At 39.6% G+C, this 17202-nt stretch overlaps 1 protein-coding gene across 1 annotated transcript in view; it reads right to left on the minus strand.

Moving 5' to 3' along the window:
* APIP (APAF1 interacting protein) overlaps positions 1 to 17202 on the minus strand; it is a 35497-nt gene that overhangs the window by 4657 nt on the left and 13638 nt on the right. The window contains exons 2-5 of the mRNA XM_063289621.1: positions 16331 to 16431; positions 11765 to 11813; positions 8869 to 8986; positions 5907 to 6042 (exon numbers count right to left, since the gene is read on the minus strand). Of these exons, the coding sequence (XP_063145691.1) occupies positions 5907 to 6042; positions 8869 to 8986; positions 11765 to 11813; positions 16331 to 16431 (404 nt within the window). The remainder of the gene's footprint in view (positions 1 to 5906; positions 6043 to 8868; positions 8987 to 11764; positions 11814 to 16330; positions 16432 to 17202) is intronic.

Below are 17202 nucleotides of genomic sequence, written 5' to 3' on the forward strand. Positions count from 1 at the left end.
AATCTCTGTTTGGCTCCCCCTCATAGACTGATCAAAGTTGTGAGGTTGTAATATAGTAGCCTGTACCTCCTGGTGAGTGGCGGGGGTTGCCTGAAAGGATTGAGACAGGGCGTCTGCCAAGCCGTTTTGCGCCCCGGGCACATAAGAAATAACAAAATTGAAACAGGAGAAAAACTGGCTCCATCTGATTTGGCGTGGGGTGAGGGATCTGGTGTTTTGTAGAAGCTGTAAATTCTTGTGATCGGTACAAACTTTCACAGGAAGGGCTGCACCTTCCAGCCAGTGCCTCCACTCTTGGAATGCTGCTTTAATTGCCAGCAACTCCTTGTTAAAAACATCATAGTTTCTCTCTGCTGGTGAGAGCAGGCGTGAAAAAAAGGCACAAGGAAGCAATGTACTCTCGGTTTTGTTTGTATATTGCAATAACACTGCCCCAATGGCAATATCTGAAGCATCTGAATGCCTTATGAATTGCTTCGTGGGATCAGGGTGCCTTAACAGTGGCTGGGATGCAAAGAGTTGCTTAAATTCTTGGAAGGCTGCTTGCTGTCTCTCCCCCCAAATGAATTTTGATCCTTTCTTCAAAAGCTGTGTGAGGGGTCTAGCCTTATCACTGTAATTTTTTGTAAACCACCTATAGAAATTGCAAAATCCTAAAATCCTTTGTACCTCTTCAACATTTCGGGGGGGAGGGGGTGCCAAGAGAGAATTGCCTGGACCTTAGAAGGATCCATGGATATGCCTTCTGTTGATACTTTATAGCCTAGGAAATGTAATTCAGTTAAATCAAAGGCACACTTCTCTAGCTTGGCGAATAGTCTGTTCTCTCTCAGTCTTTGCAAGACATTACGTACATGGGTTACATGAGCTGTAGCATCCTCAGAGAAAATTAATATGTCATCTAGATAAATGACCAGATACTTATCTAGTAAATCAGAGAAAACTTGATTCATAAATCTGGAAAATATGGCTCCTGCGTTAGACAAGCCAAAGGGCATAACAAGGTACTCAAATTTACCAAACCTGGTGTCGAAGGCAGCCAGATATCCGTGCCCCTCTTTTATCCGGATCAGATTGTACGCATACCTCAGATCCAACCTGGTAAAAACGCATGCCTTCTGTAAGCAATCCAGCAGATCAGAGATTAGAGGCAGCGGGTAAGTTTCTTTTTTTGTTATTTATTTAAAAAACTGAAATCGTGGACCACTCTCATGGGTGTCTCCTGGGTTGCAGGTGCCAATGGGTCAGGCTTCTTTGGTACAAAGAAGGTAGGAGCAGACGCTGGGGAAGTAGATGGTCGGATGAATTCCTTTTGGAGATTTGAGTCCAAGTAATCCTTTAAGGTGGCTAGTTCCTTGGGAGACATGGGATATTGTTTCCTTGCTGGAATCTTGGCTCCTGGTATCAACTCAATGGTGCAATCACAGTGCCTATGCGGGGGTAGTGCTGTGGCCTCTTGTTCGCTGAAAACGTCTGCAAAATCTGCATACTTGGCTGGCAACTGGACCCCCCCCTGCTTCCGTGACTGCGCTGGTTGCTGGAGAGCGTAGAGCAGCTTGAATCTTGTGGTGCTGGCATTCCTTAGCTGGGAAGGAGATTGCTCCTGTAGTCCAGTTCAGCAACGGGTTGTGGATCCTCAGCCAAGGCGTGCCTAGGATTACCGGCACATTAAGCGATGCAGTAACATAAAGTTGGATCCACTCAGTGTGGTCTCCCATTGTCAGTTGCACCGGTTCTGTGAGTCTTCTAATTGGCCCTGCCTTGAGGGGCTGGCCGTCAATGGTCTCCACTTCTATGGGGCATGGCAATTCTCTGGTCGGGATGTTGAAGTCTTGTACGGTCTGCACATCAATAAAATTGGTTGAAACTCCGGAATCCACGATGGCCTCTAGCTTGACCTGGTGCTCTGGGCTGACGTGCATGATTACGGGTAAGTAGTAAAAGGCTTGCCTGGAATCCTCGGAATGAGCCCTCCTTAATTGATTGATGGTCTCCCTGTTGAGCTCTATGGAGGGAGACCGATGGAGTTTCCCTGGTTGGAAGCAGAGGCGGAGATGGCTCCTGTTTCAGCTGCTTGCCTTGGGGGTCTTACTGAAGTTGCTTGGCCTCTCACTGGGCAAGCTCTCACCATGTGCCCCTGGGCTCCGCAGTAGAAACAAAGGGCTCTCTCTCTCCTTCTCTGCCTCTCAGCCTCGGAATTCAGCCTCCTGCTCGCCCCAATCTGCATCGGCTCCTCTGGTGCTGAGTGAGTGGATGCTACGGAGAGAGCTGGAAATCCTGGAAACGCTCTGAGGGTCCTGTTTCTCCCCGGCTGCATCTGTCTGAGCTCTTCTAGCCTGGCGCCGGTTGTGGGTTAATTGGAACTGGTTGTTGTAACTGCTGTAGCATGGCAGCTTGTAATGTGTTGACCTGTAGATCTACCTGTTGTTGGTGTTGTTGTAGGGCTGCTGCCAATTGTTGGATGGCGAGCCGCATTTCTTGGTTTTCTGAAGACATTTCCAAATGTCTTTCCTTAATTTCTTGTTCCTCCCTCTTTTGATGGGAGTAGGAGTTTGTTAGGATTGATGTCCTAACAGCCAGGAACCATGCTGAGACAAGGAACTGGTCTCTAATGTTTTATTGCTTGTACATAACAGGAATCCTAACAAACTGAAGAAACATGGGAAAAACCCAGACATATAAACCCCAAAGTTTAAGGCGGTCCCGATCTGTGTCTCTTTGAATGGCTGCCCAATTCCTCAGTGCTACGCATGCGCTTAACAGTCTGGATGGGAGCCCCCTGCTCGCCATCCTTACTCATGACAGAAACTTCCTTTTTAATGTGAAGTTGCCTGAATTTGAAATTTTTTTTAAAAATAAATTGTGATCTCACAGGGAACCCATAGTGACCACTCGTGGAACCCTGGTTGAGAAACCCTGATGGTCACATTCACTCTGGCCTTTCATACCTAGTAATAGTTGTATTGCTTGTTCAATTTATTTAAAACATTTATATCCATGTTTTCTCTTTAAGCATCCAAGTTGACCAACAATATAAAGCAAATAATAACATCCCCAAATTTCAAAACTAAGAATCTATGAAATTAACACAATGATAATTGCAGTACCATGCTATCATAACAGACCATCAAGTATACAACTGAGTGTTTAATTTTGACAAAGGAGCTAAATGAGCAAAAATGAAATAAGTATTACAGCTTATTCACAGTGGGAATCTTTTAAAGATTTATTTTAAAACATTGTTTTCCCACCTATTTTAATATGTTGATCATGACACATGGGAAAGGTAATTGGGTACATAATTTTAGTGGGCATAACCAAAACAAGGATGAAGGCAGCAATGTCAAAATTACTTAGGAAGAAATCTGAATGAACTCAGTGGGGCTAACTCAGTGGGACTTACTTGTGTCTTTATTTTTAAAAAAAATCAGACTATACCTTCAGTGGTTTCAAAAATATTGACACTCTAATTTTGACTGGATAATGCCAACTATAAGAGTATGTGTAATTTATCTTAAACATAACAGTGGAAGATATTGTACTTTTCTTACCAACAGTTCACTGTATTTCCAAACAGTAGCAAAATGCACTGAACCACTTGCTATTACTGTAATTATCCAAAAGGAAGATGAGGCTAAATGTAAAACAGTCTTCCCAAAAAGGAAGGTAGGCAGCACACACACACACACACACACTATTATCTCTTGCACAATAGAAACAGCTCCTCCAACCCAGGAAAAACAACGGATAAAGATGGGATATGGGAAGGAAAAGGAAGTAAATAAGGAGGGGTTGTTTTCTGAAAGCAGCATAAAGTGATTTGTGCCCAGTTCAGCAAGCATAAACCTATGCATGCTTACACTGCATTCAGCTCTTCAGCTCTGAATTGAATGGCTCTTATTCTCAGGAAATTAATTGCAGACCACGGCTCTGCTGGGGATAGATCTGTTTAACACAGTTTATTCCATGTGGTAGTTGGAGGAGATCCTTGGGGGCTGGAGAAAGCTGGTGTGGGGGTGGGTTATTTCTTTGGAAAATAAAGAAATATATCAAATGAGACATTTGTCCTGGGCTGCAAAGCAAATGGAGGTTAATACATGTTTACTTGGTAGCAAGCTCTACTGAGTTCAGTGGCTCTTACTCCTGGGTAGGCATGCTTAGTCCTGTTCAACTGTTATGAAATCTGGCCACAGCTTGCTTATGTTCAAGGAGGAATGCAAACAAATATTCTAGCCCTGATCTTCTCTTATTACCCTCCCTATAATGTCAGTAATGGCATATTTATCTGGTGGCTATTTGAATGACAGAGCATTCTGATCTTTAAAAATCTTAACCCAACCCTGGTATTCTGCTAAACAGTAGTTAACAGTAGCAACTTGTTTCCTTCTGCCTCTGTTCCAGTCTTCTGCTTTCATCATTTGCTCCATCTCCTTGTTTTTAACAGTATTGGCCATTATTACTAGATACAGTACACAGAAGATCTGGGATGCTAAAAGCCTAGTATTGTTATCCACTGGAAAAGTATGGGAGAGAACATTGATCAGAAGTCAGATTCCTATTATCAAACTACATAATATCTATCTGCACGTTGCTACAAAAAATCAATCCCATGTTTTCCCAGTAACTTCAGGGTCCTGAATTAAGAGCACCCAACGTAAACTTGGTAGCTAGTTTTTTAAGTAGAAGTAATAATGGTGATACTTAACATGTTTACAGCATTACCCAACTGTAGTTGTTGCAACACATCCCCAGTTTCATGGAGGACATGTGGAAACTTCCCCTTTCAGACTGCTGTGTTTGTCAGGGTGTCTAGAATTATGTGTTCCAACCTTAAGCTTTCTAAGTAAAATGTTAGCATATCCCTATGTAAGAGGGAAGCTGCAGCATCTTTTATTTATAACAGTAATATATTATCCTATAATCAGGTAAGTATGAAGTACACAGATAGTAGTCTGCCAATTTGAATTAAATTGTTTTAAACAGTGCCAGGTTAACTTAATCCCGTTTTATTATTTATTGTGCAAATTCCAGTGAGTAATCTGCTGAATCTTGTTCATAGCTGAGATTTTTCAAATGTTATTTTAATAATATCAGTCCACTGAAATGTCCAAGCAGTTTTACTTAGGAACTTTAGATAAGTTTTATTGAATTCAGATACCTGTTTTCTCCCTCAGTTTCATAATGCAAAAACACAGGTTCATTCATAGACTTGTTAGGTGGAATGATCTTCACAAAGTCAAAAGTTGCTTTCAAATGAATACAGTAGTTAAAGCATATTAGTGACTGCTGGACTATATAATCTTTTGTAATAGGTGAAGGTGGTAGGTAGTTTAACCCCTCCTGCTGGCAGAATATTTTCCCCTTCTCACTTTATCCCTCATACCTTCTCCAAATTTCCAAAGAACTAAGTGAGTACTCTATTTTTTTATGATACACAGAATAAAGGAGATTTGTTTTAATCTGAAAAGAAGTTTTTTTTTCTTGAATAGCTGCTTGTGAATTGAGGGGCTAGAATTTTGAGCGTATGGTACTATAAATATAGACTATTCCCATACCTATCCAGATAAATTTATGAAGAGCAGGAGAAAAAGCTGGTCTTATTTCTGGAAAAAGTTTCTGAGTATTCCTGTAATTGGGAGCATGTGATTGGGATGGATTCATTTTAGATTGTGGGAGTTTTGAATAAAAGTTGAATGCAAAAACTATAAAGGTTCTTACAGCACATCAAAGACTAGTAAATCAATTATCACAGAAGCTGTTGTGGGTCCCCTTCATCCAATGCATAATGTGATAATGTCTTTAAGGATTCTATTGCTTTGTGACAAAAGACTAACACTGACTTTAAAAAATTGCATGGATGAGGAAGAACTCAATACTACTCCAAACTATTTATTAATGGAAATTACCTGAAATATCCCCCTGTAGTACACTTCTTGATTCCTTTTATCATCTCCTGATGAGTGATTTTAAACTCTTTTCCTGGATACAACAGTGTGGCCATTACAGCAGCTTTGGAATGAGTATGAATTACTGCTCCTGCTCCTAAAATAATGTTTTTAAAGAAAACACGATTCAGAAATGCAATGTTTGTTCTTCTTTCATTTATTCAAGAATCAAACTTCTTTAATGCAAATTACCTGACTTGTATTTTAAATAAAAAGGAAATAGATTGAATCCTATCAGTGGCATCCACAACAAACTCTACAAAAGATTATCAAAGATAAAAAGAATATAAGACCTAACCCTTTTGTGACTTAAGAAATGGTTCCATGTGATTGACTGGTGTGTGTGTGTGTGTGTGTGTGTAGGGGGGGCAAGTGACTAATGTGTGTCATGACATCACAATGGAAACCTCATAATTTATGTCTCATATTGTACTGCATGTATGCAAGTATGAAAGGGCAGGGTCATGACATTACCATGCATGCGTCATTATTTCTTCATCATTATGGTTACCTGAGTACACTTATGTATACATTTAGCAGCACATATTGCAAGACAGCCCTGCTCAACTTGGAAACTACCAACATGTTGGGATTGTAACTGCCAGCCATATTGACTACACGTTCTGGAAGTTACTGATCTCAACACAACTTCAGAGACGGTTTAGGAAAAGTAGATGTAAGATGGTACTGCTTATTGTCAGATCTATTAGGACCATGACTATTAAAGAAAATTGTGTCTACCTCACTAGTCCCTATTATAATAGTCTTACCCTAATTTCTTCCAAAACACTTTTAACACTGGGATGCTGCCACCAACAGACTAGAAGTAGAACTGTTTCAGTATTCATAATTTCTAGTCCTTAAAATGTGCATGACTGAGAACAAGAGGATCCCAATTTCTGGTTATAATTCTCTATATATTTCTCTGGATGTGGGAAGACTGGAAGACTCATTGACTTCAACTGGATTTCTTCTGAATAAACATATACAGACTACACCTTAAACATCAAAATCTCCCTCTATTTGGATTTTTTATTCAACCCCATCCTCTATTTGAGGATATGCAAAATGTATTTAAAACCTACCCATCCTTAATATAAGGCATGAATTACCAGAAGCACAGGATGAGCTTTCTTTGCATGTCCTTCCAGCTTTCATTTTCCTCCCATTTCTTTTTTAATTCAACCAACAGGGGACTTATAGATCAGCCACTAACTTAGGAAGCATACACATTCATTTTATTTTTTTTATTTATTACATAAAAATTCTATTATAACTTTAAACATTCTACTTATAAAATAGAGCTATTGCCAATGAAATTTGCTGTAGTTTTGTAAGCTGTTTCAAGAACATATTATTACTGTTCATGCTGCTATTACATACAGAATACATACAGGTAGTCCTTGGGTTACAATGGTAATTGGGACCAGGAATGCCATTGCTAAGTGATGCGGTTGTAAATCGTGATGTCACCTGACCACATCACTTAGTGATGGTAATCCCAGCAGTCCCGGTTGCCGTTGTGATCCCAGGACCACAGGGTCGTTAAGTGGGAAGAGGTGGGAGTCCTAGGCAACCAGGTGGGTGAGCCACAGGCAGGTGCTAGGGAGTGTGGGTGGGCCAGCATGGGCCATGGGTGGGCACTGGGGAGTGTGGGTGGGCCAGTGAGGACTGAAGGGAGGGCACTGGGGGGTGGGGTGGACTGGCAGTGGCCATGGGCAGGCTCTGCGGATCACAGGCTGGTGGAGCTAGTGGGGGCTGTGGGCAGCCGTTGCAAGTGGGTGATGCCAGGGGGTGCTACGGAGTACGAGATCCCCAGGATCCCATACTCCATAGTGGGGTTCCTCAGGAGAAAAAGCAGAGGGAGCAACTTACAACTTTCCCTGCTGGCTTCCCCATTGACTTTGCTTGTGAGAAGCCAGGAGGGAATGCTGGAATTGTGATCATATGACCACAGCTCACTGTGATGTGATAATCGCAACTGCTGCAAGTTTGCAGACCAGTCGTAAGTCCCCCTCATTCAGCACTGTTGTAATTTTGAACGGTTCCTGAATGAGTGGTCATAAATTGAGGACTACCTGTAAAACAGCTCCTAGCTGATCTTCAAAGGTTCAGACCCTCAGCAGTACTTGGATGGGGAACTCCCTGGGATGCTCAGGGCTGCAGGCTAGATTGGAAGTCAAAAAAAAAAAAAACCTTATCCCACAAATAAGCAGTGACAAACTGCAAGAAAACTGCAAGGACAAAGGCTCAGGAGCTAACTGCATTCTTCAATTATATCAAGTGGCTTAGGGCTCTTCCTCTACATGAGCAAGGTAACTCTGAAAAATAAATAGAAGGGGACCAAATTTGGTATGGGGTGAGAAACTGGCCAAAGAAAGACTGAGTTCAAAAACGGGCCGAATCAGGCTAGAGATCGTGGAGGAAAAAAATCAAGAAAAAAGATCCACTATGGAAGAGGCCCATGACTCAGAATATTGCCAGTTTCTGGGCCCCACTTCCTCCTGGCCAAGTTTTCTACAGCCAACCTATCATTAAACGATTGGAAAAAATTCCAGAAGCCATGCTTTATACACTTTCCTTTTTTTCCTTTTTGAAAAGAAGGACTGTACTGTAATATATTTTCACCCAGGCCTTTGGTGAGGATGACTGAAACCTCCTTTTAATCTAGGTTGTCTTGTTTCCACCTGGTTTGTTTTCCTGCCATCTCTATCCTTCTTTTGTTTCTTGTTTTTATTGTCTTGCTTTTCATGTTTTAAATCATTTGTAAATCATCCAGAGTTGCTGGGAGTTAGGTGGCATATATAAATTTAATAAATCATGATGATGGTTGTCTGCCTTCCAGTCATGTTATAGTTCCAGTTACAAAATTACTACAGCATATTATCAATAGCATGTACCTCCAAGAATATTTAGCGCATACCTCTCATGATATAAGCATTCATGAACAGAGGTGTACATTGACTCTTCTTGAGTTTCTTGTGTGATGGAGGGCCACTGATGTCCTTTCCTTTGATATCACACACAAACATATCTTCAGGCTATAATGAAAGAGCAGTCAGCTGGGATAATCACAACCTTTCAGCCAAAAAAAATTTACTTTAGGAAGGTATGGCAAATCATGGAAACCTATTTTTAGGCAAGGCAAAGTTTCAAATCGAAAAACTGCTAGAATGAATGCAGGTTGATACAATCAGTTCAATTTATTGGGATTCTAACTAAATGTACCTTGGTCAGGCAGTCGAGAGCCTACGGAAGCACACATTATAGTACAGAGAATCCAAAAATACCCCGTCCAGGTTCAAAGTGAATAGAAACTGGTTTTTCTACTGTGCAGGGGAAGCTGGCTATAAGCAGCATTGACTGGCTAATGCTTGTCAGAACCTCTGCTTTTTCCATACCTACAGCACTTTTACAGAACTTTAAAAATGCATCTTCCATTCAAAGGCAAAATAAAGTGAAAACCTTCTGAACAGAGAGCCTAGCAAGACACATAATCAAGTTATTTTTGTGCATAGTGTAACTTTTTATGGTTTTAGAACTAAATTTTGATAACACTTGGAAGACTGTTTGTCCCCACTTCTGTAACAGATACAGCACTGATAGGCATACAACCTGCTGAACTAATGTATCACGGTACATGGGAAGTAAGTGCCACTGAGTTCACCAAAATTACATTTAAGTAAGAGAGTAGATTGTAAATTTAATTATTCTATTTTATACCGAATGTGTTTGCTTGATTTTAATGGACTGAAGTTAATAAGAACTAATATTTGCAATTACCACGGCCTTGGTGATCAATTTTCAAACATTTCTCTTTGAAAAGATTAAATAAACAAATGAAAACTGAGACTGCAATTACGCACAATCCACCTTCTAATTTTGGCACATTCAAATGAAGAAATAAACACAGCCCTATTTAAATATGCACACTGTAATCAAATCCCACTTAATTCAGTGGAGCTGACACTCAGATAAATTGGGATAAGATTCCAGCCTTAAATCAGAAAATATGCATTAATATTGATGAAAATTAATTATGCAATCTTAGAGGCCATAAGTTAGTTCTAACAACAACTTTATGCAAATTCAATAGCATTGCTTTTTATAATAGTATCTTAAAGTTTGTGAATTATAACTTTTCATAGTTACAATAACATTTCTTTTAAAATCCTGTGATTCATTGTACAGTAGTATAATGCTTAATGTGCTTCTCATACAGGACTAGTATTTTCATTGTTAAAAAAATGTTGGCAACATTCTAGAATTATAAAAGGAGAACCCCTTCCCACCAACCTCTCAAATTGAGAGGAGCTCCTTATAGACATGTTCATTGATGATTTTCCCCAAAGCCAGAAAGTAAAATAGGTATTTGCTCTTGCCCAGTGAGGCTGAAATAGAGGAAGGCTGGAAACTGCTGCCCTGACTGTGGTCCTTGTGCCATGCCTTGAAAACAAAATGCCCTATGAGGAAGTCACCTTATGCTGTTGCTGTGGGGAAGCAAGGAGTAGGAGAGAAGGCTCTTCCCCCTTTTTGCTGCCTGCCACTCTCCCCACCCACCACGAATCCTGCTTTGGGGAAAAGAGAGGGAGGCGGCAGAGGAATGGTAGAGTGTGCTCTTCACTCCTGCTGACTAGCCGACTTGCTGCTCCAATCAGGGCTGGCAGTGGTCCCCTCCAGCCAGCCCAGAGGTCATGGCAGGGATTGTCATGGAGGGAAGCAGCCAGGGCTCTCCGCTTAGGGAGGGTGAGCAGGGGAGAGAGGCAGGCACGTGGCTGAATGGGACAGGATAGTTGTAGAATGGGCCAATTGGAGTTGTGCAGGTCCCCAATCTGCCTCAGGCGCCTCCTCTACGTAAATGTTTACACAGAGGAGCTCTTTTACCATTTTCTACTGGAAAACATTCCTTTCTTACTAGATCCCTTTGATTCGTCTTTGACTTGCCCTAGTGGGAGATGGAGATGGAGGCTCCTGTATGAGGACATGTCCTCAATGACATGGGAGCAGGCCATCCATAGAGGGCCGAGGGAATGGCCTTGAAGGACAGGAGGAAGAGCCATTACCAAGATAACAGTCAGATAAAAGGGGCTGAGCCCAGGCCAAGGAAGTAACATTAGTAAAGGTTTCAGACAAGCCCCTCCCTAGTTTATCTAAAGATAAAGGGAGGGAGGAGGAAGCACACTCAGACTTGCAAGATTATGTTACTATAGCTTAAAAGTAAAGCATAAAAGTAGTAGTGGCACTACTTGGTTTCCTAGTCTGGTCTACCTTGACGGGATGTCAACATCTCAGAGCCAAGACAAGCAAGCTGTGTGGATGATCCACACATTTCTTCATTGGTAATTGCCAAATAATTATAGAAAACAGACTTAGCTAGTCTAGGATTTTTCATACCGGAGCATGAAATAGTAGAGATGTAAGAGTGTGACTTGCTTGTATGGCTTCTAAGAAGTTTCTCTACCACGGCCTGTCACAGCAATTGTCTTTTGACCATCTTACAGGAAGGGATTATCCTTCTATATATAGATAAAATTTCCAAATCACATGGTACACAAACGAAAAGATCCCTAAAGTATACTTCACTCTTGCTGCCCCACTCATTCATATTGCCTCCTAGAGTTCTACTTTAAAATCTCATATAGTCCAGAGAAACCTAATAAGAAAATAAAATAAAAATTCTTCTTAAAATACATGCAGTAGCAATCCTATATATGTTTATCTAGAAAGAACTCAGTGGGACTTTCTCATGAATAACTATGGATAGGCTGTGGATTTATTTTCAAAGCTATAATCAAGGTAAAAATACTACTCATACTTGCCTGTATTCTTTCTTTTTGGACACCAGATGGAGCAATATATATTTCATTGCTGGGAGGGAGGGAGAAATCAGAATTGTAACTGTAGGCATAAAGCAACAGGAAAAACAAAGCTTCATTTACAGACACAACAGGATGTACAATACTTGCTTCTTTTACCATATCTTGGCAACTGTGCTTAACAAATTGCCATAGGTTTGGCTAGTTTGAGAACAACCAGCATTAATGCAATTGAGCTACATTTCTAATCCCTGATATTCTGTCTCACCAATACAATCACTGTGATTATATAGAACAAGTTTCAAACACGATCACTTTAAATTGCACCAGTGTAAACATATATACCTGACCAAACAGTCAACTTGATTAGAAGGAGCTACAGGGTCCTACAAGGAAAAGTGGAAACAAAGCTTTATGACCAGTGTTATGGCTAAAAGGAAAAAGATATTTCACACATACGTATATAAAAACTGTGGGGCAGGATAAAATAAAGGAAAATCCTTCAAGAACTACTGTTTTAATCATCATTATCATACACTAAGTATTTAGAACTTTTGGAATCATGAAGAACAGGGACACCTAGTGGTTAATCAGCCAGGTAAAACCAGATTTCCTGGTATTTGAAGGCAAAGTTAATATTATTTTTACATCAGAAAGGAGTGGAAGAGATTCCATCTTCATGAATCAGATCTCATTGGATCACTAAACTGTAAAGTATTTGCAAACAGCACAAGAAGCCTACAGCAAAGCAGTTGGGAATGTTAAGAATGTAACCATTTGTAATGTATTTGTTCCTAACGCTAACACATTCTCAAAGTCACTTATATGGCAATATGCTTGTTCTAACCCATTCCATGCTTTTTTGTTTTGGTATGTATAACATCTGGATGTAATGGCAGAGAAGAGCTGATGAAAAAATGGAAAAATATTTCTCTTCCCTGGAAAAAAAATGATTTTATAATTTTCCTGCTTCACCTAAGACTGACCAATATAAAAACAGCTTCATCACATATATACACGCAACTGACACAACCAGAGCTGTAATTACCATTGAACACTTCTAAAACCCCTTGTAACTGGAAGGGACAACATATTATATTTGAAGATGTAAACCTGCATACGTACAAAAATATTACTTTCAAAGTATAGGACTTAATAGTTTAGTGCAGCAAGATTTCAGTCAGATTTCATATCTTAATTCACTAAATAGTCTAACTGGGGAAAGGAATACAGTAACTTACATCAAATATATTGGACTCCAGTTCCCCCCTTTAAAGGGAAACAAGTTCCTAGTTTCGTCATCCAAAAAAGAATACCAAACGTGTCATATTCCTCTTCAATCTTTTCTTCTCAAGATGAAATTCCTTAATTTCTCTTCATAGAATTTAGTTTTTAACCCTCTGATCATCTGTGTTGCTCTTCTCTCGACCCATTTGAATGGGTATAAATCCTTCTTAAAAACTGATGCCCAGAACCAGACATAGTACTTCAGGTGGGGTTCAACAAGATTAAAGTAGAAGTATTATTTTCCATGAGTCAGAAACTCTATTTCTTTTGATGCAGCCTAAAATTATATTTGACTTTTTAGCAGCCACATCAGGCTGCTCATGTATAACCATCTACTATTTGAAGTTCTTGAGAAAAATAAACCCATGCATTTATTATGTGATTAAAAAATTTTTTTTTTTTGAACTCTGAAACAGGACATGTAAATAACCACATTTGCTCAGCAGAACACATTTGAAAAACAGTAAAATAAGACTTTTATTAGGAATAACCACAATCTAAGGATCTAACAATTAAGCTTTCCAGAAGGTTTCTTAGTACAAATTATAATAAAAAGGAATGAGCTAGAAGCGTTTATCGCAGATCCCCATTCAGTGGGGATCCTAATTCTATTCTTATTTATGAGACAAGAAATGCTGTTAAACAATATACAACTTACATTGTCCAGTCCTGATGAGTTCTTTAAGCCATACATACATATACTTCATGTGTATGTTTACATACACACAGACATACTGTACACCAATGCATCTGTCAGACTCAGGACCTTTTTCTCCTATCTTCCTGAATCAAGAGATTTTTAGCCATTCTTTTCCAAGATTTGAAAGTTGATGTTCATTCAATGTTTACACAGTTCTGGCTGGCCTACCCTGTCAGATTCAACTCTTACCCCATCCTATTCTCCCTTCAAAGTTGCTACAAGATGGCTATGTGGCTGCAACTCTGTTCTTCATGCTCTTCTTTAATTGGTGCTCTTTATTTACTCTCCTTGTGGCTTTTGATAGCTCTTCAAAGCCAAATTTCTTTCTGCTCCAGACAACCTACAGTGGAACTAAGTGTTAAAGTTCCCCTTTTCCCCCACACTTGATCCTGCTGATCAAGTAACATATAGTTGGGCATTATCAGGCATATTCGATAACTAATAATGGGGTTAAGTTTAACATGCACTTGGTTTCCTCTATATTATAGATCCCTTTTAAACATTGTCCGAATAACTTCAAAATGAAACCAAGTATGTATGACTTAACTGTACCAGCAGTTGCTATCATTTACCCAGTTCTCCTAAAGAAGTAATTGTGCTTGGTAGACAGAACTTGACAAGTTTCAAGGAGTGAAACAGAGGCAGGGTCTATTAACAATCAAAGAACCAGCCAAAGTAGCAAAAGAATTCACATATAAGTCTATTAGAGTAGAGCAAGTACAGGTATAAGCCAGGTTTGGGTCCAAGGAGTCAGTGTTAGAGAATGAAGTAAAGATTTGTCAAGACCCACATAGCTGAGAAGACCAAGGAAGCAAGAACTACACAGATTTCAATAAGGTATTTTAAGTACTAATCTTCAAATCTTGGAAACTATAATAGAAAGTTCCCAGCCTCAGCTATAATGAGTTAATTAAAATGAAATCTCTCTGAGTACTCTGAGATGCTTTTTCCCACATCTCTTCCTATCTGGGCTGAGTTGTTTTTTTTAAATAATCGGTCACTAACTTACACATGGTTGTCTTCTTTTATCAGCCACCCCACAATCTTTCACAGGATTCTGGGAGCTGGTCACAGGGAAATACAACACTGTTGTGTCTAGCACTGGATTAACTCCAATTGGCCAGCTTTATATAGCAGGCATCATCTGCCCTAGATCAACTAGCTTGTACTGGTTCAGTTCAGACTGCTAGTCTAATGGAGCAACAGTGATTCCAAAGTAGATCATTATTCCCAATAAGGTCTTCCCTGAGGCTTGTGCTTCTACATTTTTCAACCCTGGTGCTCTGGACTCACTACTGCCATTACTCTTTGGACTTGGAGAGTGCTTGATGGAGTCCTGATTGGGATCTGGGGATACAGGAACATCAGTAGTGGAAAACCCTGTTCTTCCCTGCTTTTTCTGCTATATTCTGGCTCCGACCCCTCAATAGTCTCCAAGGCCGCTCCTCAGAGGGGGTCATGACATCAAAGGGGCATAGAGTCTGTATTACCCTTTGAAGCACAGTTCAGTACTTCACTAATTAAGAAAATGTTTTTTCTATCATTTTTTGGTAAAGAAAAATCCATGATGATGTTAGTTTTGAGTATGTGAATCAAAGATCTTATATCAAATGAGGTATGAGAGGGTTTATGCCCCCTGTGTTTTTACCTAAGATTCCTTCAGTATGTTGCATAAACATTTCCTTTATCTTGAAGCAAACCCTTTTGAACTATTCAGCACCTTGTCTCCCAACCGCATAAATCCTTCTTGTTCTCAAGACTGAGACGAGAAAACCTTGGGGCAAACAGGTTAGTACAATTTCATTTAAAGGAGCAAAATTTGCATTAAGCAGTTATTTTATGTGGACAAACTACATGATTTTCCTTTTCTTACCACTATGTGGAGCTAATAATCCACAAATGAAAGTACTGAGTTGGCTTCAGTTAGAAATGACTCCTGGAAATCTCCAAACCACCAATAAAACATTTTTGGATTGCTAATGTTTGGGAGAGTATAACTGTATACAGATTAAATGAAATGTGTATGCAGTCATAAATCTAATTTAGCAAGGAAGGAATTTGAATTTTTAAAAGACATTGTGGCACCATGGTTGAGATTTTTTTCCATTTGTGGGAGAATTCCAAACTTCCATATGTTATAGAACAGAGATCCCATATTTCATCAGGTTGAATGATTATAGTTATCTAACAGGCCTAGTAAATACTCCAATCAATAAAGGCATTTTATTTCTTTAGTGGTTTTGTACTAATGCATGTTTTCATTGCAAACAATTCATATGTACTTTTCTTTAGAAATACTAGAGAGATGTCTCTACACAAAATTGTCCACTTTGTGTTCTACTGTCAACTGGTAGATTTATTGTGAATTATGTTGAAAGCATTTTAATTATTTAAGCAACAGAAAAACACCAAGATCTTTATCAGATTCCACAACGTTTTTGAGCTATCATACTGCATGTAGTTTTCTCCTGTTATAATATCTACTTAGTTTGAGTGGCCTGAAGATTGCACCTTAATGTGTATTGTGTTTTATATCTCACAAATTCTCATTTGTCAAAAAATGGCTTATCCTTATCACTCACCCATGTTTCATGCTGATTCCACCACCAGTTCCTGTAACCCATCCTAAGTGATAAAATTGTCGGCAAAGTTCTGGAATCAAATTCCTCGGGTGCACATTCTCCTAGAGGAAAAACAAAAAAATACCTGCTTGTTTAGTATTTTTAAAAATATGTCTGCAGTAGTTAGTTGATTATTCAGATTAAAAGAGATGCATTATTTATACCTCCTGGAGAAAATCTCTGAGCTGCCCAGAGTCATGTAATTGAGATGGGCGGCCGTATAAATCAAATAAATAAGTGGTTACTGAGAGTCAATGCTGACTTGATAGCACATAATCAATCAGTAAAATCATTCATTCATTCATTCATTCATTCATTCATTCATTCATTCATTCATTCATTCGATGCTGCCAAACTCCAAACAACTCTGGGTGGCTCACAATTCACCAAATCATGTAAAAATAATGGCTTGACAAAATCAGAAGAAAGCTCTCTGGAACAACTCGGTCTTTAAAAGTTTCCAAACTGTTAGCAAGCAGGGAACTAGCATGATCTCTATTGGGAGTCTGTTCCACAGAGTTGATGCTGCTGCGGAAAAGCAGCGTCTCTTCGCTTCAGCCCCCCAGACCAACTGAAAATGCAGATCAATAGCAATTTTTCTCTGCCCCATTAAATTGGTCAAGCCAGTACTAGTGGGAATAGGAAGTCCTGCAGATATCCATGCACCAAGCCATAAAGGGTTTTATAGGTTAAAACCAGCATCTTAAATTATACTTGGAAACCAATCCGCAGTCAATTTGTCTGCAAAGGCAGTGTTATATAGTCCCAATGACAGGAGCCAGAAAGCACACATGTCGCTGCATTTTGGACCCAGAAATTATAGCTTCTGAGTA

Source organism: Candoia aspera, chromosome 1 (genome assembly GCF_035149785.1).
Source record: "Candoia aspera isolate rCanAsp1 chromosome 1, rCanAsp1.hap2, whole genome shotgun sequence".
NCBI lineage: Eukaryota > Metazoa > Chordata > Lepidosauria > Squamata > Boidae > Candoia > Candoia aspera.